The following is a 25774-nucleotide window of genomic DNA, read 5'->3' as shown; positions in this document are numbered from 1 at the left end:
TTTTGGGGTGAGTTTTGGGGCACGCTAGGGGGGTGTTGGGGTCACCTTGCGGACCAGCACCGAGTCCCCGGCGCAGGATGAGGGCGGCAGCTCCACGCGCTCCCGCAGCCCCTCCAGCTGCTCGCGGACGTCGCGCGCCCGGCGCAGGGACCGCGCCTGCACAAAGTGCTCGTAGCACCACTGCACCGAGTGCCCGCTCTGCACCCACTGCAACGGGACAGGGGACAAGGGGGACATGGGGACAATGAGACAATGGGGATAAGGGGGACAACGAGACAATGGGGACAACAGGGACAATGGGACAATGAGGACAATGGGGGGATAAGGGGGACAAGGGGGACAATGGGGACATGGGGACAATGGGGGTCAATGGGGATAGGGGGACAATGGGGACATGGGGACAATGGGGGATAAGGGGGACAATGAGACAGTGGGGATAATGGGGACAATGGGGATATGGGGACAATGAGACAATGGGGATAATGGGGACAATGGGGACATGGGGACAATGGGGGTCAATGAGGATAATGGAGACAATGGGGATAATGGGGACAATGGGGATAACGGGGACAATGGGGGTCAATGGGGATAAGGGGGACAATGGGGACATGGGGACAATGGAGGATAAGGGGGACAATGAGACAATGGGGACAATGGGGGTCAATGGGGATAATGGGGACAATGAGACAGTGGGGATAATGGGGACAATGGGGGTCAATGGGGATAATGGGGACAATGGGACAGTGGGGATAATGGGGACAATGGGGGTCAATGGGGATAATGGGGACAATGGGACAGTGGGGATAATGGGGACAATGGGGGTCAATGGGGATAATGGGGATAATGGCGACAATGGGGATAATGGGGACAATGGGGGATAAGGGGGACAATGAGACAATGGGGATAATGGGGACAATGGGACAATGGGGATAAGGGGGACAATGGGGGTCAATGGGGATAATGGGGACAATGGGGGATAAGGGGGACAATGAGACAATGGGGATAATGGGGACAATGGGACAATGGGGGTCAATGGGGATAATGGGGACAATGGGGGATAAGGGGGACAATGAGACAATGGGGATAATGGGGACATGGGGACAATGGGGGTCAATGGGGATAATGGGGACAATGGGGATATGGAGACAACGGAGACAATGGGGATAAGGGGGAAAATGAGACAATGGGGACCATGGGGACAATGGGGGGTAAGGGGGACAAAGAGACAATGGGGATAATGGAGGCAATGGGGACAGGGGGACAATGGGGGTCAATGGGGATAATGGGGACAATGGGGGACAATGGGGACAATGGGGGACAATGAGACAATGGGGACAATGGGACAATGGGGGACAATGGTGGATAAGAGGGACATGGGGACAATGGGGACAACGGGAGACAATGGGGACATGGGGACAATGGGAGATAAGGGGGACAACAAGACAATGGGGATAATGGGGACAATGGGACAATGGGGACATGGGGGTCAATGGGACAATGGGGGATAAGGGGGACAATGGGGGATGAGGGGGACAATGGGACAATGGGGACAACAAGACAATGGGGATAATGGGGACAATGGGGACATGGGGACAATGGGGGGATAAGGGGGACAATGAGGGACAGGTGGACAATGGGGATGGGACAATGGGGACAATGGAACAATGGGGACAATGGAGACGGGGGATAATGGGGATAGGGGGACAATGGGGACAGGGGGACAACAATGACAATGGAGGAAACAGGGACATGGGGACAGACACAGGGACAGGAGACATGAGGGACAGAGGGACATGGGGGACACAGGGGGATGGGGACACAGTCAGCGCCTGCTCCCAGACACCTGTCCTGTGTCCCCATGTCCCCATATCCTCATATCCCTATGTCCCCATGTCCCCATATCCCCATGTCCCCAGGTATCCCCCCATGTCCCCAGGTGTCCCCAGGTGTCCCCATGTCCCCGTACCTGCTCATAGACGTTGAGCAGCACCAGGTGGTCCCCCCCAGGCCGGTAGAACCCGCTCTGGCACTGTCCCCATGTCCCCCCATATCCCCATATTCCTGTATCCCCCCATGTCCCCAGGTGTCTCCCAATGTCCCCAGGTGTCCCCCCATGTCCCCAGGTGTCCCCAGGTGTCCCCATGTCCCTGTACCTCCTTGTAGACGTTGAGCAGCACCAGGTGGTCCCCCCCAGACCGGTAGAACCCGCTCTGGCACTGTCCCCATGTCCCCCCATATCCCCATATTCCTGTATCCCCACATGTCCCCAGGTGTCCCCCCATGTCTCCAGGTGTCCCCAGGTGTCCCCATGTCCCCGTACCTGCTCATAGACGTTGAGCAGCACCAGGTGGTCCCCCCTGGGCCGGTAGAACCCGTTCTGGCACTGTCCCCATGTCCCCCCATATCCCCATGTTCCTGTATCCCCCCATGTCCCCAGGTGTCCCCCCATGTCCCCAGGTGTCCCCAGGTGTCCCCAGGTCCCCGTACCTGCTCATAGACGTTGAGCAGCACCAGGTGGTCCCCCCCAGGCCGGTAGAACCCGCTCTGGCACTGTCCCCATGTCCCCCCATATCCCCATATTCCTGCATCCCCCCATGTCCCCAGGTGTCTCCCAATGTCCCCAGGTGTCCCCCATGTCCCCAGGTGTCCCCATGTCCCCGTACCTGCTCGTAGACGTTGAGCAGCACCAGGTGGTCCCCCCCTGGCCGGTAGAACCCGCTCTGGCACTGTCCCCATGTCCCCCCATATCCCCATATTCCTGTATCCCCCCATGTCCCCAGGTGTCCCCCCATGTCCCCAGGTGTCCCCCATGTCCCCAGGTGTCCCCATGTCCCCGTACCTGCTCATAGACGTTGAGCAGCACCAGGTGGTCCCCCCCAGGCCGGTAGAACCCGCTCTGGCACTGTCCCCATGTCCCCCCATATCCCCATATTCCTGTATCCCCCCATGTCCCCAGGTGTCTCCCAATGTCCCCAGGTGTCCCCCCATGTCCCCAGGTGTCCCCAGGTGTCCCCATGTCCCCGTACCTCCTTGTAGACGTTGAGCAGCACCAGGTGGTCCCCCCCAGGCTGGTAGAACCCACTCTGGCACTGTCCCCATGTCCCCATATCCCCCCATGTCCCCATGTCCCTATATCCCCCCATGTCCCCAGGTGTCCCCCCATGTCCCCAGGTGTCCCCAGGTGTCCCCATGTCCCCATACCTGCTCATAGACGTTGAGCAGCACCAGGTGGTCCCCCCCAGGCCAGTAGAACCCGCTCTGGCACTGTCCCCATGTCCCCCCATATCCCCATATTCCTGTATCCCCCCATGTCCCCAGGTGTCTCCCAATGTCCCCAGGTGTCCCCAGGTGTCCCCATGTCCCCGTACCTGCTCGTAGACGTTGAGCAGCACCAGGTGGTCCCCCCCTGGCCGGTAGAAGGCGGCCCTGGCGCTGTCGGCGTGCAGAACCTTGTCCTTGGGCCGGTAGAACACGGCGTTGTTCACCGACAGCATGGCGGCCACCGACAGCACCTCGTCCGTACAGCCGTACCTGGGGACACGTCACCTGTCATTGTCACCTGTCACCTGTAACTGTGTCACCTGTCACAGTGTCACCTGTCACCTGTCACAGTGTCACTGACAGCACCTCGTCTGTGCAGCCGTACCTGGGGTCAATGGCACTGTCACCTGTCAGTGTCACCTGTCACCTGTAACTGTGTCACCTGTCACCTGTCACAGTGTCACTGACAGCACCTCATCGGTACAGCCGTACCTGGGGACAATGGCACTGTCACCTGTCAGTGTCACCTCTCACCTGTCACCTGTCACAGTGTCACCAACAGCACCTCATCCGTACAGTCGTACCTGGGGACAATGGCACTGTCACCTGTCAGTGTCACCTGTCACCTGTCACAGTGTCACTGACAGCACCTCGTCCGTACAGCTGTACCTGGGGACAATGGCACTGTCACCTGTCAGTGTCACCTCTCACCTGTCACCTGTCACAGTGTCACTGACAGCACCTCGTCCGTACAGCTGTACCTGGGGACAATGGCACTGTCACCTGTCAGTGTCACCTGTCACCTGTAACTGTGTCACCTGTCACCTGTCACAGTGTCACTGACAGCACCTCATCGGTACAGCCGTACCTGGGGACAATGGCAATGTCACCTGTCACCTGTAACGGTGTCACCTGTCACCCTGTCACAGGGTCACCTGTCACCGACAGCACCTCAACCGTACAGCCGTACCTGGGGACATGTCACCTGTCATTGTCACCTGTAACTGTGTCACCTGTCACAGTGTCACCTGTCAGTGTCACCTGTCACAGTGTCATCTGTCACTGACAGCACCTTGTCGGTACAGCCGTACCTGGGGACAATGGCACTGTCACCTGTCAGTGTCACCTGTGACAGTGTCACTGACAGCACCTCATCGGTACAGCCGTACCTGGGGACAATGGCACTGTCACCTGTCATTGTCACCTGTCACCTGTCGGTGTCACCTGTCACCTGTAACTGTGTCAGCTGTCACCCTGTCACCTGTCACCTGTCACAGGGTCACCTGTCACTGACAGCACCTCGTCCGTACAGCCGTACCTGGGGACAATGGCACTGTCACCTGTCAGTGTCACCTGTCACAGTGTCACCAACAGCACCTCGTCCGTACAGCTGTACCTGGGGACAACGGCACTGTCACCTGTCAGTGTCACCTGTCACCTGTCATAGGGTCACCTGTCACCTGTCACTGTCACCTGTCACAGGGTCACCTGTCACCTGTCACAGTGTCACCGACAGCACCTCGTCTGTACAGCCGTACCTGGGGACAATGGCACTGTCACCTGTCAGTGTCACCTGTCACCTGTGACAGTGTCACTGACAGCACCTCGTCCATACAGCCCTACCTGGGGACAATGGCACTGTCACCTGTCAGTGTCACCTCTCACCTGTCACCTGTCACAGTGTCACTGACAGCACCTCGTCCATACAGCCGTACCTGGGGACAATGGCACTGTCACCTGTCAGTGTCACCTCTCACCTGTCACCTGTCACAGTGTCACCAACAGCACCTCGTCCATACAGCCGTACCTGGGGACAATGGCACTGTCACCTGTCAGTGTCACCTGTCACCTGTCATAGGGTCACCTGTCACCTGTCACTGTCACCTGTCACAGGGTCACCTGTCACCTGTCACAGTGTCACCGACAGCACCTCGTCCGTACAGCCGTACCTGGGGTCAATGGCACTGTCACCTGTCAGTGTCACCTGTCACCTGTCACAGTGTCACTGACAGCACCTCGTCCGTACAGCCGTACCTGGGGTCAATGGCACTGTCACCTGTCAGTGTCACCTGTCACCCTGTCACAGGGTCACCTGTCACCTGTAAGTGTCACCTGTCACAGTGTCACTGACAGCACCTCATCGGTACAGCTCTACCTGGGGACATCACAGTGTCACCTGTCAGTGTCACCTGTCACAGTGTCACCTGTCCCAGTGTCATCTGTCACTGTTTCACCTGTCACCGTGTCACCTGTCACCGGCCACAGGGGGTGGCACCATCCCCGGTGGGGTGAGAGATGGAGGGGGACAACATGGGGACAATGTGGGACAACCCAGAGACACCTGGGGACACCTGGAGAGACTTGGGGACAACCTGGGGACATCACAAGACACTTTGGGACACTCAAGGACAGTTGGGGACACCAGGGGACACTTGGGGACACTCAGGGACACCAGGGGACACTTGGGGACACCAGGGGACAGTTGGGGACACTCAGGGACACCAGGGGACACTTGGGGACACTCACTGCTCGGACGCCAGGATCATCTTGGCCAACATGGGCTCCACCGGCAGCTCCGCCATTCGCCGGCCCAGCTGTGACAATGGGGACACCGGTGACACACCAGTGACACCAGTGACACACCAGTAACACCAGTAACACACCAGTAACACCAGTGACACACTAGTGACACACCAGTAACACACCAGGGACACACCAGGGACACCAGTCACAAACCAGGGACACACCAGTCACACACCAGGGACACCAGTTACACACCAGTAACACCAGTTACACACCAGTCACACACCAGTCACACACCAGGGACACACCAGGGACACCAGTGACACCAGTGACACACCAGGGACACCAGTCACACAAGCCACACCAGTAACACACCAGTGACACCAGTTACACACCAGTAACACCAGTTACACACCAGTCACACACCAGTCACACACCAGGGACACCAGTGACACCAGTGACACACCAGTGACACCAGTAACACACCAGTCACACCAGTGACACACCAGTGACACCAGTCACACACCAGTAACACAAGTCACACCAGTAACACACCAGTGACACCAGTTACACACCAGTAACACCAGTTACACACCAGTCACACACCAGTCACACACCAGGGACACCAGTGACACCAGTGACACACCAGTGACACCAGTCACACACCAGTAACACAAGTCACACCAGTAACACACCAGTGACACCAGTTACACACCAGTCACACACCGGTGACACACCAGTGACACCAGTCACACACCAGTGACACCAGTGACACACCAGTCACACATCAGTCACACCAGTAACACACCAGTGACACCAGTTACACATCAGTAACACCAGTGACACACCAGTGACACCAGTAACAGACCAGTGACAGACCAGTGCCCCCCAGTGCTCCCAGTGCCCCCTCCCAGTGCTTCCAGTGCCCCCTCCCAGTGACCCCTCCCAGGGACCCCTCCCAGTACTCCCAGTGCTCCCAGTGCCCCCTCCCAGTGCTCCCAGTGCCCTCCCAGTGCTTCCAGTGCCCCTTCCCAGTATTCCCAGTGACATCCAGACCCTCCCAGTGCCCCTTCCCAGTGCTCCCAATGACCTCCCAGTGCTCTCAGTGCCCTCCCAGTGACCCCTCCCAGTGCTCCCAGTGCCCCTTCCCAGTGCTCCCAGTGACCTCCCAGTTCTCCCAGTGACCTCCCCAGTTCCTCCCAGTGCTCCCAGTCCCTCCCAGTGCTCCCAGTACCGTGGTGAGCTCCCCGAGGTGGTTGAGGGCCCCCAGTGCGTAGAGCTGCCCAGTGATCCCAGTGACCTCCCAGGGCTCCCAGGGCTCCCAGTGACCTCCCCAGTGCTCCCAGTGACCCCTCCCAGTGCTCCCAGTGACCTCCCCAGTCCCTCCCAGTGTTCCCAGTGCTCCCAGTACTGCGGTGAGCTCCCCGAGGTGGTTGAGGGCCCCCAGTGCGTAGAGCTGCCCAGTGCTCCCAGTGACCTCCCAGGGCTCCCAGGGCTCCCAGTGACCTCCCCAGTGCTCCCAGTGACCTCCCCAGTCCCTCCCAGTGCTCCCAGTACCGTGCTGAGCTCCCCGAGGTGGTTGAGGGTCCCCAGTGCATAGAGCTGCCCAGTGCTCCCAGTGAGCTCCAGTCCCTCCCAGTGACCCCCCCCAGTCCCTCCCAGTCCCTCCCAGTGACCTCCAGTCCCTCCCAGTGAGCCCCCCAGTCCCTCCCAGTGCTCCCAGTCCCTCCCAGTGACCTCCAGTCCCTCCCAGTGAGGCCCCCAGTCCCTCCCAGTGCTCCCAGTACCGTGGTGAGCTCCCCGAGGTGGTTGAGGGCCCCCAGTGCGTAGAGCTGCCCAGTGCTCCCAGTGACCACCCAGTCCTCCCAGTGACCTCCCCAGTGCTCCCAGTGACCTCCCCAGTGCTCCCAGTGACCTCCCCAGTGCTCCCAGTCCCTCCCAGTGCTCCCAGTACCGTGGTGAGCTCCCCGAGGTGGTTGAGGGCCCCCAGTGCGTAGAGCTGCTCCAGGGCCAGCACCAGCGTCTCGTGGGGCGGGGGGTCCAGGAAGTCGAAGTGGATCAGGTCGTTGATCCCTGGGGACGGGGACGTCACCGCTGTCACCTCGGAGGGGTCCCCAATGTCCCCCGGGATGGCCAAATGTCCCCCGGTGCCACCCAAGATGCCCCAACATCAACTGATGGTCCCCAAGGTGTTCTAATGTCCCCTATGGTCCCCAAATGTCCCCCAAGATGCCTCCTGAGATGTCCAAATGGTCCCCTGATGGTCCTCAAGGTGCCCCAATGTCCCCTATGGTCACCAAATGTCCCCCAAGATGTCCCTTGAGATATCCCAAAGCCCCTTGAGATGCCTCCTGAGATGTCCCAATGGTCCCCTGATGGTCCCCAGGATTCCCAGATGTCCCAATGGTCCCCAAATGTCCTCTGAGATGCCTCCTGAGATGTCCCAATGGTCCCCTGATGGTCCCCAAGACACCCCAAAGCCCATTGAGATGCCCCCTGAGATGTCCCAATGGTCCCCTGATGGTCCCCAAGATGCCCAGATGTCCCCTGTGGTCCCCAAATGCCCCCCAAGATGCCTCCTGAGATGTCCCCATGGTCCCCTGATGGTCCCCAAGACACCCCAAAGCCCATTGAGATGTCCCCTGAGATGTCCCAATGGTCCCCTGATGGTCCCCAAGATGCCCAGATGTCCCCTACGGTCCCCAAATGCCCCCCAAGATGCCTCCTGAGATGTCCCAATGGTCCCCTGATGGTCCCCAAGATGCCCAGATGTCCCCTACGGTCCCCAAATGCCCCCCAAGATGCCTCCTGAGATGTCCCAATGGTTCCCTGATGGTCCCCAAGACACCCCAAAGCCCTTTGAGATGCCCCCTGAGATATCCCCATGGTCCCCAAATGTCCCCTGAGATGTGTCCTGAGATGTCCCTATGGTCCCCTTATGGTCCCCAGGAAGCCCAGATGTCCCCTATGGTCCCCACCTGCCCCTAAGATGCCTCCTGAGATGTCCCCTTGGTCACCAAATGTCACCCATGATGCCTCCTGAGATGCTCCAATGGTCCCCTGATGGTCCCCAAGACACCCCAAAGCCCCTTGAGATGTCCCTGTGGTCCCCAAATGTCCCCTGAGATGCCTCCTGAGATGTCCCAATGGTTCCCTGATGGTCCCCAAGACACCCCAAAGCCCCTTGAGATGTCCCCGAGATATCTCCGTGGTCCCCAAATGTCCCAAGATGCCCCCTGAGATGTCCCAATGGTTCCCTGATGGTCCCCAAGACACCCCAAAGCCCCTTGAGATGTCCCTGTGGTCCCCAAATGTCCCCTGAGATGCCCCCTGAGATGTCCCAATGGTTCCGTGATGGTTCCCAAGACACCCCAAAGCCCATTGAGATGCCCCCTGAGATGGCCCAATGGTCCCCAAATGTCCCCTGAGATGCCCCCTGAGATGTCCCAACGGTTCCCTGATGGTCCCCAAGACACCCCAAAGCCCCTTGAGATGTCCCTGAGATGTCCCCGTGGTCCCCAAATGTCCCAAGATGCCCCCTGAGATGTCCCAATGGTTCCCTGATGGTCCCCAAGACACCCCAAAGCCCCTTGAGATGTCCCCGAGATGTCCCCGTGGTCCCCAAATGTCCCAAGATGCCCCCTGAGATGTCCCAATGGTTCCCTGATGGTCCCCAAGACACCCCAAAGCCCCTTGAGATGTCCCCGAGATGTCCCCGTGGTCCCCAAATGTCCCAAGATGCCCCCTGAGATGTCCCAATGGTTCCCTGATGGTCCCCAAGACACCCCAAAGCCCCTTGAGATGTCCCCGAGACGTCCCCGTAGTCCCCAAATGTCCCCCTGAGATGTCCCAAAGCCCACTGCGATGTACCCCGAGATGTCCCAATGGTCCCCAAGATACCCAGATGTCCCCTATGGTGCCCCAACTGCCCCCCACGATGCCTCCTGAGATGTCCCGAAGCCCCCTGAGATGCCTCCTGAGATGTTCTAGTGCCCCCCTGAGATGCTCTGATGGTCCCTACGAAGCCCCAGTGTCCCCAGCATCCCCGGGCCGGTGTCCCCATGTCCCCAGCCATGTCCCCGTGTCCCACCGAGGCTCTTGAGGAGCAGGACGAGCGCTCCCAGGTCCGCGCGTTGGATCTCGGGCACCGGCGTCTCCTCCAGCTCGTGTTGAAAGGCCCAGGCCGTGTAGAGCCGGAAACACTTCCCGGGGGCCACGCGCCCCGCGCGCCCCGCGCGCTGGTTGGCCGAGGCCTGGGGACAAGGACGGGGTCACCCGGGGTCACCTGGGGTCACCCAGTGTCACCTCGTGTCACCTGGGGTCATCCAGTGTCACCTCGGGTCACCCAGTATCATAGGGGGTCACCCAGTGTCTCCTGGGGTCAGTTGGGGTCACCCAGTGTCATCTGGGGTCACCCAATGTCACCTGGGGTCACCCAGTATCATATGGGGTCACTCAGTGTCTCCTGGGGTTGACCGGGGTCACCCAGTGTCATCTGGGGTCACCCAATGTCACCTGGGGTCACCCAGTATCACATGGGGTCACCCAGTGTCACATGGGGTCACCTGGGGTTGACCGGGGTCACCCAGTGTCACCTGGGGTCACCCAGTGTCTCCTGGGGTCACCCACTGTCACCCAGTATTACCTTGGGTCACTCAGTGTCACTTGAGGTCACTGGGGTCACCCAGTATCATATGGGGTCACCCAGTATCACCTGGGGTCACCCAGTGTCTCCTGGGGTCGGTTGGGGTCACCCAGTGTCATCTGGGGTCACTCAGTGTCACCTGGGGTCACCCAGTATCATATGGGGTCACCCAGTATCACATGGGGTCACCCAGTGTCACCTGGGGTCACCCAGTGTCTCTTGGGGTCATCTGGGGTCACCCAGTATCACCTCGGGTCACTCAGTGTCACCTGGGGTCACCCAGTGTCACTCAGTGTTACTCGGGGTCACCCAGTATCACATGGGGTCACCCAGTATCACATGGGGTCTTCCATTGTCACCCAGTATCACCTGGGGTCAGCCAGGGTCACCTGGGGTCATTCAGTGCACCCAGTGTCACCTGGGGTCAGCCAGTGTCACCCAGGGGTCATGGGGACAGAGGGGACACAGGGGATGTGGGGGGACAGGGGGGACACACAGGATATGGGGGGACAAGGGACACGGCTGCACATGGGGATGTGGGGACATGGGACATGGGGACATGGGAACCAAGGGACATGGGAACAAAGGGATGTGGGGACACAAGGGAGGTGACAATGGGGTGACAAAGTGACCAACCCGTGAGCAGGGGGTGACAACCAGCAACTCCATGGCAGAGTGAGGGTGACAATGAGGTGACAACAAGGTGACAAACCCATGAGCAGAGGGTGACAACGAGCGACTCCACAGCAGTGTGAAGGTGACAATGAGGGGACAGGGGAGGTGACAACGAGGTGACAAAGTGACCAACCCGTGAGCAGGGGGTGACAACCAGCGACTCCATGGCAGTGTGGGGGTGACAATGAGGTGACAACGAGGTGACAAAGTGACCAACCCGTGAGCAGGGGGTGACAACCAGCGACTCCATAGCAGTGTGGGGGGACAGGGGAGGTGACAATGAGGTGACAAAGTGACCAACCCGTGAGCAGGGGGTGACAACCAGCGACTCCACGACAGTGTGGGGGGACAGGGGAGGTGACAATGGGGGGACAGGGGAGGTGACAATGGGGTGACAAAGTGATCAACCCATGAGCAGAGGGTGACAACCAGCGACTCCATAGCAGTGTGGGGGGACAGGGGAGGTGACAACGAGGTGACAAAGTGACCAACCCGTGAGCAGGGGGTGACAACCAGTGACTCCACGGCAGTGTGAGGGTGACAATGAGGTGACAGGAGGTGACAATGAGGTGACAAAGTGACCAACCCGTGAGCAGTGGGTGACAACCAGCGACTCCACGGCAGTGTGAGGGTGACAATGAGGTGACAGGAGGTGACAATGAGGTGACAAAGTGACCAACCCATGAGCAGAGGGTGACAACCAGCGACTCCATAGCAGTGTGGGGGGACAGGGGAGGTGACAACGAGGTGACAAAGTGACCAACCCGTGAGCAGAGGGTGACAACCAGCGACTCCAGGGCAGTGTGTAGGGTGACAATGAGGTGACAAAGTGACCAACCCGTGAGCAGGGGGTGACAACCAGCGACTCCATGGCAGTGTGGGGGTGACAATGAGGTGACAATGAGGTGACAAAGTGACCAACCCGTGAGCAGGGGGTGACAACCAGCGACTCCATAGCAGTGTGGGGGGACAGGGGAGGTGACAATGAGGTGACAAAGTGACCAACCCATGAGCAGAGGGTGACAACCAGCGACTCCATAGCAGTGTGGGGGGACAGGGGAGGTGACAATGAGGTGACAAAGTGACCAACCCGTGAGCAGTGGGTGACAACCAGCGACTCCACGGCAGTGTGAGGGTGACAATGAGGTGACAGGAGGTGACAATGAGGTGACAAAGTGACCAACCCATGAGCAGAGGGTGACAACCAGCGACTCCATAGCAGTGTGGGGGGACAGGGGAGGTGACAACGAGGTGACAAAGTGACCAACCCGTGAGCAGAGGGTGACAACCAGCGACTCCACGGCAGTGTGAGGGGACAGGGGAGGTGACAACGAGGTGACAAAGTGACCAACCCGTGAGCAGAGGGTGACAACCAGCGACTCCACGGCAGTGTGAGGGGACAGGGGAGGTGACAACGAGGTGACAAAGTGACCAACCCGTGAGCAGGGGGTGACAACCAGCGACTCCATGCCGGTGCGTGCGCTGTAGCTCTTCTGCTTGCAGAACCCGGCGTCCAGCACGTACACGATGCCATCGATCGTCACCGACGTCTCCGCGATGTTGGTGGCCACCACCACCTGGGGACAGCGTTGGGGACATCACTGGGGACATTGGGGACACCACTGGGGACAGCGGTGGGGACATCAGTGGGGACACAGCCTCCTAAACCCTGCCCTCCTGAGCCTTCACCTGCCATCAACTCCAGTTTATTAAGCTCCGCCCCACCCTCCCTCTTAAGCTCCACCCCTTTAGACCCCACCCTCTTAATCTCCACCTCCTTAGTCTCCACTCTCCCTCTTAAACTCGACCTCAATAAGCTCCACCCCTTTAGACCCCACCCCTTTAGACTCCACCCCATTAAGCCCCACCCTCTTAAACCCCACCCCTTAGACTCCACCTCATTAGACCCCACCCCTTTAAACTCCACCCTATTAAGCCCCCCACCTTAGACTCCACCCCTTTAGACCCCACCCCTTTAGACTCCACCCCATTAAGCCCCACCCTCTTAAACCCCACCCCTTAGACTCCACCCCTTTAGACCCCACCCCTTTAGACTCCACCCCATTAAGCCCCACCCTCTTAAACCCCACCCCTTAGACTCCACCTCATTAGACCCCACCCCTTTAGACTCCACCCCATTAAGCCCCACCCTCTTAAACCCCACCCCTTAGACTCCACCTCATTAGACCCCACCCCTTTAGACTCCACCCCATTAAGCCCCACCCTCTTAAACCCCACCCCTTAGACTCCACCTCATTAGACCCCACCCCTTTAGACTCCACCCCATTAAGCTCCACCCTCTTAAACCCCACCCCTTAGACTCCACCTCGTTAGACCCCACCCCTTTAGACTCCACCCTATTAAGCCCCACCCCCTTAAACCTCACCCCTTAGACTCCACTTCGTTAGACCCCACCCTATTAAGCCCCACCCTCTTAAACCCCACCCCTTAGACTCCACCTCATTAGACCCTACCCCTTTAGACTCCACCCCATTAAGCCCCACCCTCTTAAACCCCACCCCTTAGACTCCACCTCATTAGACCTCGCCCCATTAGACTCCACCCTATTAAGCCCCACCTGCCCTCTTAAGCTCCACCTCTTTAGACCCCACCCTCTTAATCTCCACCTCCTTAGACTCCACTCTCCCTCTTAAACTCCACCTCAATAAGCTCCACCCCTTTAGACCCCACCCCTTTAGACTCCACCCTATTAAGCCCCACCCTCTTAAACCCCACCCCTTAGACTCCACCTCATTAGACCCCACCCCTTTAGACTCCACCCCATTAAGCCCCACCCTCTTAAACCCCACCCCTTAGACTCCACCCCATTAGACTCCACCCTCTTAAACCCCACCCCTTAGACTCCACCTCATTAGACCCCACCCCTTTAGACTCCACCCTATTAAGCCCCACACCTTAGACTCCACCCCTTTAGACCCCACCCCTTTAGACTCCACCCCATTAAGCCCCACCCTCTTAAACCCCACCCCTTAGACTCCACCTCATTAGACCCCACCCCTTAGACTCCACCCTATTAAGCCCCACCCTCTTAAACCCCACCTCTTAGACTCCACCTCATTAGACCCCACCCCTTTAGACTCCACCCCATTAAGCCCCACCCTCTTAAACCCCACCCCTTAGACTCCACCTCATTAGACCCCACCCCTTTAGACTCCACCCTATTAAGCCCCACCCTCTTAAACCCCACCCCTTAGACTCCACCTCATTAGACCCCACCCCATTAAGCCCCACCCTCTTAAACCCCACCCCTTAGACTCCACCTCGTTAGACTCCACCCCATTAAGCTCCACCCTATTAAGCCCCACCCCTTAGACTCCACCTCGTTAGACCCCACCCCTTTAGACCCCACCCCTTTAAACTCCACCCTATTAAGCCCCACACCTTAGACTCCACCCCTTTAGACCCCACCCCTTTAGACTCCACCCCATTAAGCCCCACCCTCTTAAACCCCAGCCCTTAGACTCCACCTCATTAGACCCCACCCCTTTAGACTCCACCCTATTAAGCCCCACCCTCCCTCCTAAGCTCCACCCCTTTAGACCCCACCCTCTTAATCTCCACCTCCTTAGACTCCACTCTCCCTCTTAAACTCCACCTCAACAAGCTCCACCCCTTTAGACCCCACCCCTTTAGACTCCACCCCATTAAGCCCCACCCTCTTAAACCCCACCCCTTAGACTCCACCACATTAGACCCCACCCCTTTAGCCTCCACTCTCTCAAACCCCACCCCTCTAGACCCCACCCCTTTAAGCTCCACCCCCTCGGACTCCATCCGCCCTGCCCCCCCGAGGCCCCGCCCCTCCCTTAAAGGGCCAGCGCACCTTGCGCGCGCCGGGCGGCGTGGGCTGGAAGATTCGCGCCTGCACGTCCGAGGGGAGGTTGGCGTAGACGGGCAGGACCAGCAGCTCGGGCAGGCGGGAGCCCAGGCGGCGGCAGCGCTCCTGGAGCAGCTCCACGCACGCCTCGATCTCCTCCTGGGGACATTGGGGACATCGGGGTGACATTGGGGACACTGGGGGGATTGGGGACATTGGGGGGATTGGGGTGACATGGGGACACAGGGGGACCGGGGACACAGGGACACACAGGTGGCAGCTCCTGCAGCAGCTCCACGCATGCCTCGATCTCCTCCTGGGGACATCGGGGACATCAGGGTGACATTGGGGACATTGGGGAGAATGAGACACATGGGGGGATTGGGGACACAGGGACACACAGGGACATGGGGACACAGGGACACGCAGGGACATGGGGACACAGGGACACACAGGTGGCAGCTCCTGCAGCAGCTCCACGCACGCCTCGATCTCCTCCTGGGGACATCGGGGACATCAGGGTGACATTGGGGACACTGGGGGGATTGGGGACATCGGGGACATTGGGGGAAATGAGACACATAGGGGGATTGGGGACACAGGGACACGCAGGTGGCAGCTCCTGCAGCAGCTCCACGCACGCCTCGATCTCCTCCTGGGGACATCGGGGACATCGGGGTGACATTGGGGACATTGGGGGGATTGGGGACATTGTGGGGATTGGGGTGACATGGGGACACAGGGGGACTGGGGACACAGGGACACGCAGGTGGCAGCTCCTGCAGCAGCTCCACGCACGCCTCGATCTCCTCCTGGGGACATCGGGGACATCAGGGTGACATTGGGGACATTGGGGAGAATGAGACACATGGGGGGATTGGGGACACAGGGACACACAGGGACATGGGGACACAGGGACACGCAGGGACATGGGGACACAGGGACACACAGGTGGCAGCTCCTGCAGCAGCTCCACGCACGCCTCGATCTCCTCCTGGGGACATCGGGGACATCAGGGTGACATTGGGGACATTGGGGAGAATGAGACACATGGGGGGATTGGGGACACAAGGACACACAGGGACATGGGGACACAGGGACACGCAGGTGGCAGCTCCTGCAGCAGCTCCACGCACGCCTCGATCTCCTCCTGGGGACATCGGGGACATCGGGGTGACATTGGGGACATTGGGGGGATTGGGGACATTGTGGGGATTGGGGTGACATGGGGACACAGGGGGACTGGGGACACAGGGACACGCAGGTGGCAGCTCCTGCAGCAGCTCCACGCACAACTCGATCTCCTCCTGGGGACATTGGGGACATCGGGGTGACATTGGGGACATTGGGGGGATTTGGGACATTGTGGGGATTGGGGTGACATGGGGACACAGGGGGACTGGGGACACAGGGACACGCAGGGACATGGGGACACAGGGACACACAGGTGGCAGCTCCTGCAGCAGCTCCACACACAACTCGATCTCCTCCTGGGGACATTGGGGACATCAGGGTGACATTGGGGACATTGGGGGGATTGGGGTGACATGGGGACACAGGGGGACCGGGGACACAGGGACACACAGGTGGCAGCTCCTGCAGCAGCTCCACGCACGCCTCGATCTCCTCCTGGGGACATCGGGGACATCAGGGTGACATTGGGGACATTGGGGGGATTTGGGACATTGTGGGGATTGGGGTGACATGGGGACACAGGGGGACTGGGGACACAGGGACACGCAGGGACATGGGGACACAGGGACACGCAGGTGGCAGCTCCTGCAGCAGCTCCACGCACGCCTCAATCTCCTCCTGGGGACACTGGGGACATCAGGGTGACATTGGGGACATTGGGGAGAATGAGACACATGGGGGGATTGGGGACACAAGGACACACAGGGACATGGGGACACAGGGACACGCAGGTGGCAGCTCCTGCAGCAGCTCCACGCACGCCTCGATCTCCTCCTGGGGACACTGGGGACATTGGGGTGACATGGGGACACTGGGGGGATGAGGGACAAACAAGGGACAGGGACAGGGACATGTGGGGGTGACAGATGCTCAGGGGACACCTGGGAGTGACAGAGGGGACAAGTGGCACCCACCTGGCCGGTGAGGAACACCAGGATGTCACCGGGGGTTGGGGACACTCATGGGGACACAGGGGTGTCAGGGAGGTGACAGAGGGGACATGTGGCACCCACCTGGCCGGTGAGGAACACCAGGATGTCACCGGGGGTTGGGGACACTCATGGGGACACGGGGGTGTCAGGGAGGTGACAGAGGGGACAGAGGGGACATGTGGCACCCACCTGGCCGGTGAGGAACACCAGGATGTCACCGGGGGTTGGGGACACTCATGGGGACACGGGGGTGTCAGGGAGGTGACAGAGGGGACATGTGGCACCCACCCGGTCAGTGAGGAACACCAGGATGTCACCGGGGGTTGGGGACACTCATGGGGACACAGGGGTGTCAGGGAGGTGACAGAGGGGACATGTGGCACCCACCTGGCCAGTGAGGAACACCAGGATGTCACCGGGGGGCTGGGGACACTCATGGGGACACAGGGGTGTCAGGGAGGTGACAGAGGGGACATGTGGCACCCACCTGGCCGGTGAGGAACACCAGGATGTCACCAGGGTGCTGGGGACACTCATGGGGACACAGGGGTGTCAGGGAGGTGACAGAGGGGACATGTGGCACCCACCTGGCCGGTGAGGAACACCAGGATGTCACCGGGTGCTGGGGACACTCATGGGGACACAGGGGTGTCAGGGAGGTGACAGAGGGGACAGAGGGGACAAGTGGCACCCACCTGGTCAGTGAGGAACACCAGGATGTCACCGGGGGCTGGGGACACTCATGGGGACACGGGGGTGTCAGGGAGGTGACAGAGGGGACATGTGGCACCCACCTGGCCGGTGAGGAACACCAGGATGTCACCGGGGGCTGGGGACACTCATGGGGACACAGGGGTGTCAGGGAGGTGACAGAGGGGACATGTGGCACCCACCTGGCCGGTGAGGAACACCAGGATGTCACCAGGGTGCTGGGGACACTCATGGGGACACGGGGGTGTCAGGGAGGTGACAGAGGGGACATGTGGCACCCACCTGGCCAGTGAGGAACACCAGGATGTCACCGGGGGTTGGGGACACTCATGGGGACACAGGGGTGTCAGGGAGGTGACAGAGGGGACAGAGGGGACAAGTGGCACCCACCTGGTCAGTGAGGAACACCAGGATGTCACTGGGGGTTGGGGACACTCGTGGGGACACTCATGGGGACACAGGGGTGTCAGGGAGGGGACAGAGGGGACAAGTGGCACCCACCTGGCCGGTGAGGAACACCAGGATGTCACCGGGGGGCTGGGTGACATGGATCTGCAGAACTGACACCACACACGCCTCCAGGTAATCGGCCTCGGGCGCCTGGGGACACGGGGACACGAGGGGACATCAGCATGGGGACACCAGCACTGGGGACATTAGTACTGGGTGACACCAGCACTGGGGACATCAGCATGGGGACAGCAGCACTGGGTGACACCAGCACTGGGTGACACCAGCACTGGGGACACCAGCACCAGATGTCCCCATGTCCCCCCACGTTGCCATGTCCCTGTGTGTCCCCATGTCCCCCAATGTCTTCGTGTCCCCTCAACATCCCCATATCACCTATTGTCCCCATATCCCCCAGTGTCCCCATATCCCCCAGTGTCCCCACGTCCCCCCATGTCCCCATATCCCCCAATGTCCCCATGTGCCCCTGTGTCCCCATGTCCCCGTGTCCCCATGTCCCCCTGTGTCCCCACGTCCCCCATTGTCCCCCTGTCCCCCAGCATCCCCATATCTCCCAAAGTCTCTGTGTCCCCCAATGTCCCCATGTCCCTCAATGTCCCCATGTCCCCCTGTGTCCCCATATCCCCCAATGTCCCCATAAACCCCAATGTCACCCATATCCCCTAATATCCCCCTGTCCCCCAATGTCCCCCTGTCCCCCAAGATCCTCATATCCCCCAAAGTCTCTGTGTCCCCCACTGTCCCCATGTCCCCCTGTGTCCCCATGTCCCCCTGTGCCCCCCCACGTGCCCATGTCCCCATATCCCCCAATGTCCCCATGTCCCCCAATATCCTCATATCCCCCAATGTCCCCATGTCCCCCATTGTCCCCATATCCCTCAATATCCCCATGTCCCTCAATATTCCAATGTCCTCCAACGTCCCCGTATCCCCCAACGTCCCCATGTCCCCCAACGTCCCCATGTCCCCCAATGTCCCCATGTCCCCCAATGTCCGCCAATGTCCCCATATCCCCCAATGACCCCATGTCCCCCAGTGTCCCCCCATGTCCCCATGTCCCCCAATATCTCCATGTCCCCCAACGTCCCTATATCCCCCAACGTCCCCATGTCCCCCATGTCCCCATGTCCCCCAATATCTCCATGTCCCCCAACGTCCCTATATCCCCCAACGTCCCCATGTCCCCCAATATCCCCCTGTCCCCCAATGTCCCCATATCCCCCATTGTCCCCGTCCCCCAATGTCTCCATATCCCCCATTGTCCCCCTGTCCCCCAATGTCCCCATGTCCCCCAACATACCCATATCCCCCAAAGTCTCTGTGTCCCCCAATGTCCCCATATCCCCCAATGTCCCCGTGTCCCCCAACACACCCATATCCCCCAAAGTCTCTGTGTCCCCCAATGTCCCCATATCCCCCAATGTCCCCATGTCCCCCAACACACCCATATCCCCCAAAGTCTCTGTGTCCCCCAATGTCCCCATATCCCTCATTGTCCCCATGTCCCCCAACGTCCCCATGTCCCCCAACGTCCCCATATCCCCCAGTGTCCCCCTGTCCCCCAACATCCTCATATCCCCCAAAGTCTCTGTGTCCCCCAATGTCCCCACATCCCCCACTGTCCGCCAATGTCCCCATATCCCCCAATGACCCCATGTCCCCCAGTGTCCCCCCATGTCCCCATGTCCCCCAATATCTCCATGTCCCCCAACGTCCCCATGTCCCCCATGTCCCCATGTCCCCCAATATCTCCATGTCCCCCAACGTCCCTATATCCCCCAACGTCCCCATGTCCCCCATGTCCCCATGTCCCCCAATGTCCCCATATCCCCCATTGTCCCCGTCCCCCAATGTCTCCATATCCCCCATTGTCCCCCTGTCCCCCAATGTCCCCCAACATCCTCATATCCCCCAAAGTCTCTGTGTCCCCCAATGTCCCCATATCCCCCAATGTCCCCATGTCCCCCAACACACCCATATCCCCCAAAGTCTCTGTGTCCCCCAATGTCCCCATATCCCCCAATGTCCCCATGTCCCCCAACATCCTCATATCCCCCAAAGTCTCTGTGTCCCCCAATGTCCCCACATCCCCCATTGTCCGCCAATGTCCCCATATCCCCCAATGACCCCATGTCCCCAGTGTCCCCCCATGTCCCCATGTCCCCCAGTGTCCCTATATCCCCCAACGTCCCCATGTCCCCATGTCCCCCAATATCTCCATGTCCCCCAACGTCCCTATATCCCCCAACGTCCCCATGTCCCCCATGTTCCCATGTCCCCCATGTTCCCATGTCCCCCAATATCTCCATGTCCCCCAACGTCCCTATATCCCCCAACGTCCCCATGTCCCCCAATATCTCCATGTCCCCCAACGTCCCTATATCCCCCAACGTCCCTATATCCCCCAACGTCCCCATGTCCCCCAACGTCCCCATGTCCCCCAACGTCCCCATGTCCCCCGGTGTCCCCGCGTGTCACCTTGGTGTAGTAGATGTCCACGGGGAAGCGCCTCCCGGGCACGCGGAACACGGGGGCGTCCCCGAAGAAGGTGGAGAAGCGCTGGGTGTCCATGGTGGCCGAGGCCACCAGCACCTTGAGCTGCGGCCGGAACCGCGCCACGTCCTTGAGCAGCCCCAGCAGCACGTCCGTGTGCAGGGAGCGCTCGTGGGCCTCGTCCACCATCAGCACGCTGCGGGGACACGGGGACATTTGGGACATTGGGGACATTGCGGGGATACAGGGGGATAGGAGCCATGGGGCCACGTCCTTGAGCAGCCCCAGCAGCACCTCCGTGTGCAGGGAGCGCTCGTGGGCCTCGGGCACCATCAGCACGCTGTGGGGACATTGGGGACATCGGGGACATTGGGGGGATACAGGGGGATAGGGGCCATGGGGGGACACCGAGGGACATGGGGACACAGGGCAATATGGGGACACAGGGCAATATGGGGACACAGGGGGACACCGAGACATCAGGGGACATGGGGACACAGGGGGACATGGGGATATCAGGGGGATATGGGGACACAGGGGGACATGGGGGGATACAGGGGGACATGGGGGGATACAGGGGGACATGGGGGGATACAGGGGGATAGGGGATATGGGGACACAGGGGGACATGGGGACACAGGGGGACATGGGGATATCAGGGGGACATGGGGACATCGGGGGACACCGAGACATCGGGGGACATGGGGACACAGGGGGACATGGGGATATCAGGGGGACATGGGGACATTGTGGGATATGGGGATACAGGGGGACATGGGGACATCAGGGGGACATGGGGACAGTGGGCAATATGGGGACACAGGGGGATATGGGGATATAGGGGGACATGGGGACAAAGGGGGACACAGGGGGATATGGGGACATGGGGATATGGGGGGATACTGGGGGATAGGGGACATGGGGACACAGCTGGACATGGGGACACAGGGGGACATCGGGGGACATGGGGACACAGGGGGACATGGGGACATTGGGGAATATGGGGACACAGGGGGACATGGGGATACAGGGGGACATCGAGGGACATGGGGACACAGGGGGACATGGGGACACTGGGGAATATGGGGACACGGGGGACATGGGGACACAGGGGGACATGGGGCCATCAGGGGGATACAGGGGGACATGGGGACATCAGGGAATATGAGGACATTGGGGATATGGGGACATCAGGGGACATGGGGACATTGGGGAATATGGAGACACAGGGGGGCATGGGGATGTGGGGGGATATGGGGGGACATGGGGACATCGGGGGGATACAGAGGGACATGGGGACATCAGGCAAAATGGGGACATGGGGACATCAGGGGATATGGGGACACAAGGGGACATGGGGACATTGGGGAATATGGGGACATCCTTGTGTTCCTGTCACCCTGTGTCCCCATGGCCCCCAATGTCCCCATCACCCCCGTTGTCCCCATTGTCCCCAATGTCCCCATGTCACCTGTAGGACGCCAGGTCGGGCTCGGTCAGGAACTCCCGCAGCAGCATCCCTGTGTCCCCATCACCCCCCATGTCCCCATTGCCCCCCATGTCCCCCAATGTCCCCATGGCCCCCAATGTCCCCATGGCCCCCAATGTCCCCATCATCCCCAATGTCCCCATTGTCCCCAATGTCCCCATGTCACCTGTAGGACGCCAGGTCGGGCTCGGTCAGGAACTCCCGCAGCAGCATCCCTGTGTCCCCATCACCCCCCATGTCCCCATTGCCCCCCATGTCCCCCAATGTCCCCATGGCCCCCAATGTCCCCATGGCCCCCAATGTCCCCATTGTCCCCATTGTCCCCAATGTCCCCATGTCACCTGTACGACGCCAGGTCGGGCTCGGTCAGGAACTCCCGCAGCAGCATCCCTGTGTCCCCATTACCCCCCATGGCCCCATTGCCCCCCATGTCCCCATGGCCCCCAATGTCCCCATGGCCCCCAATGTCCCCATTGTCCCCAATGTCCCCATGTCACCTGTACGACGCCAGGTCGGGCTCGGTCAGGAACTCCCTCAGCAGCATCCCTGTGTCCCCATCACCCCCCATGTCCCCATTGCCCCCCATGGCCCCCAATGTCCCCATGGCCCCCAATGTCCCCATCACCCTCAATGTCCTCATTGTCCCCAATGTCCCCATGTCACCTGTAGGACGCCAGGTCGGGCTCGTTCAGGAACTCCCTCAGCAGCATCCCTGTGTCCCCATCACCCCCCATGGCCCCATTGCCCCCCATGTCCCCCAATGTCCCCATGGCCCCCAATGTCCCCATCACCCCCAATGTCCCCATTGTCCCCAATGTCCCCATTGTCCCCAATGTCCCCATGTCACCTGTAGGACGCCAGGTCGGGCTCGGTCAGGAACTCCCGCAGCAGCATCCCGTCCGTCATGTACTTGAGCACCGTGCGCTCGGACGTGCAGTCCTCGAAACGGATGCTGTACCCAACCTGGGGACAAGGGACACGTCACCACGGCACCCCGGACCCCCCCCCCCGATGTCCCCAGGGTCCCCTGGATTCCCCCTACTGTCCCCAAGGTCTCCCTGGTGTCCCCATGTCCCCATATCTCCCATGTCCCTCCCCGTGTCCCCAGGTCTGCCGGTGTCCCCATGTCCCTCCTTGTGTCTCCATATCTCCCGTGTCCCTCTCTGTGTCCCCACGTCCCTCCCTGTCCCCCATGTCCCTGTGTCCCCGTGTCCCTACGTCCTCCCATGTCCCCCCATGCCCCCCTGTGTCCCTGTGTCCCCCCGTGTTCCCATGTCCTCCCGTGTCCCCATGTCCCCCCCATGTCTGCCAGTGTCCCCATGTCCCCCTCCATGTCCCCATGTACCCCCCTGTCCCCTGTGTCCCCATGTCCCCCATGTACCCCCTTGTCCCCCATGTACCCCCCATTGTCCCCATATCCCCATGTCCCCCAATGTCCCCCGTGTCCCCATGTCCCCCAGTGTCCCTGTGTTCCCCCGTGTCCCCATGTCCCCCAGTGTCCCAGTGTCCCCATGTCCACCTGTCCCCCCCATGTCCCCCTCATTGTCCCCATATCCCCCCACGTCCCCCAATGTCCCCATGTCCCCCGCATTGTCCCCATATCCCCCCATGTCCCTCAGTATCCTCCTCTTGTCCCCATGTCCACACGTCCCCTCCATGTCCCCGTGTCCCCTCATGTCCCCCATGTCCCCATGTACCCCCATGTCCCCATGTCCCCCAGTGTCTCTGTGTGTCCCCCTGTCCCCCATGTCCCCATATGTCCCCTAATGTCCCCATATCCCCCCATGTCCCCTAATGTCCCCATGTCCCCCCACGTCCCCATGTCCCCCCCACTGTCCCCATATCCCCCCATGTCCCCACATCCTCCCCTTGTCCCCATGTCCTCCAGTGTCCCCGTGTCCCCCCATGTCCCCATATCCTGCCCTTGTCCCAATGTCCCCCCATGTCCCCATGTCCACCCATGTCCCCCCCATATGCCCCATGTCCCCCCATGTCCCCCATGTGCCCCTGTCCCCCAGTGTCCCCATGTCCCCCCATATCCCCATGTCCCCGGTGTCCCCATGTGTCCCCTTGTCCCCATGTCCCACCATGTCCCCCCGTGTCCCCCTGTCCTCATGTCCCCTCATGTCCCCCTGTACCCCCATGTCCCCATGTACCCCCACGTCCCCCTGTGTCCCCATGTCCCCCCATGTCTGCCAGTGTCCCCGTGTCCCCCCATGTCCCCATGTAACCCCATGTCCCCCAGTGTCCCTGTGTCCCCCCCGTCCCCATGTCCATCTGTCCCATGTCTCCCCCATTATCCCCATATCCCCCCACGTCATCAATGTCCCCATGTCCCCCACATTGTCCCCATATCCCCCCATGTCCCCACATCCTCCCCTTGTCCCCATGTCCTCCAGTGTCCCCATATCCTCTCCTTGTCCCAATGTCCCCCCATGTCCCCCCATGCCCCCATGTCCCCCCCATGTACCCATGTCCCCCCGTGTCCCTCCATGTCCCCCATGTGCCCCTGTCCCCCAGTGTCCCCATGTCCCCTCATGTGCCCCAGTGTCCCCATGTCCCCCCATATCCCCATGTCCCCGGTGTCCCCATGTGTCCCCTTGTCCCCATGTCCCACCATGTCCCCACATCCTCCCCTTGTCCCCATGTCCTCCAGTGTCCCCGTGTCCCCCCATGTCCCCATATCCTCCCCTTGTCCCCATGTCCCACCATGTCCCCCCGTGTCCCCCTGTCCTCATGTCCCCTCATGTCCCCCTGAACCCCCATGTCCCCATGTACCCCCACGTCCCCCTGTGTCCCCCTGTCCCCCCCATGTCTGCCAGTGTCCCGTGTCCCCCTATGTCCCCATGTAACCCCATGTCCCCCAGTGTCCCTGTGTCCCCCCCGTCCCCATGTCCATCTGTCCCATGTCTCCCCCATTATCCCCATATCCCCCCACGTCATCAATGTCCCCATGTCCCCCACATTGTCCCCATATCCCCCCATGTCCCCACATCCTCCCCTTGTCCCCATGCCCTCCAGTGTCCCCGTGTCCCCCCATGTCCCCATATCCTCTCCTTGTCCCAATGTCCCCCCATGTCCCCATGTCCACCCATATCCCCCATGTGCCCCTGTCCCCCAGTGTCCCCATGTCCCCTCATGTGCCCCAGTGTCCCCATGTCCCCCCATATCCCCATGTCCACCTGTCCCACCACGTCCCCCCGTGTCCCCCCAATGTCCCCATGTCCCCGTGTGTCACCTCGTTTCCCAGCTTGGTCCCCATCTCCAGGGCCACCCTTGCGGCCACGCTCATTGCTGCCACTCGTCGCGGTTGGGTCACCCCGATCTTCTGCCCCCCCCGCGTGTACCCCTGGGGACAACAAGGGGGTCACAACGGGGGTCACACCCGCCATCACCCCCCAGGGCCCTCCCAGTCCATCCCAGTGCTCCCAGTGACCTCCTGGTGCAGGTACTGGGGGATCTGGGTAGTTCCCTGATCCCACCTCCCCATCACCCCTATCACCCCCAAACCCCATTTATCCCCCCCAAATCCCCCCAAATCC

General features: G+C 60.5%; 1 protein-coding gene across 2 annotated transcripts in view; it reads right to left on the bottom strand.

Moving 5' to 3' along the window:
• Positions 1-25774, bottom strand: part of DHX16 (DEAH-box helicase 16) — a 52448-nt gene that overhangs the window by 8951 nt on the left and 17723 nt on the right. Inside the window, exons 8-18 of one of the 2 annotated variants that reach the window (XM_071801033.1) lie at positions 25471-25581; positions 23080-23195; positions 20729-20939; positions 18281-18379; positions 14949-15101; positions 12541-12681; positions 9875-10037; positions 7739-7857; positions 5788-5855; positions 3369-3531; positions 46-207 (exon numbers count right to left, since the gene is read on the bottom strand). In XM_071801033.1, coding sequence (XP_071657134.1) covers positions 46-207; positions 3369-3531; positions 5788-5855; positions 7739-7857; positions 9875-10037; positions 12541-12681; positions 14949-15101; positions 18281-18379; positions 20729-20939; positions 23080-23195; positions 25471-25581 — 1506 coding nt within the window. Of the gene's footprint in view, positions 1-45; positions 208-3368; positions 3532-5240; positions 5296-5787; positions 5856-7738; positions 7858-9874; positions 10038-12540; positions 12682-14948; positions 15102-18280; positions 18380-20728; positions 20940-23079; positions 23196-25470; positions 25582-25774 lie in introns of those variants that run through there. The other variant, XM_071801034.1, reaches the window with a different exon arrangement.

Source organism: Patagioenas fasciata, chromosome 34 (genome assembly GCF_037038585.1).
Source record: "Patagioenas fasciata isolate bPatFas1 chromosome 34, bPatFas1.hap1, whole genome shotgun sequence".
NCBI classification, from domain to species: Eukaryota; Metazoa; Chordata; class Aves; order Columbiformes; family Columbidae; genus Patagioenas; species Patagioenas fasciata.
The sequence above is the reverse complement of the archived record's forward strand: the minus strand, read 5'-3'. Positions and strand labels throughout refer to the sequence as shown.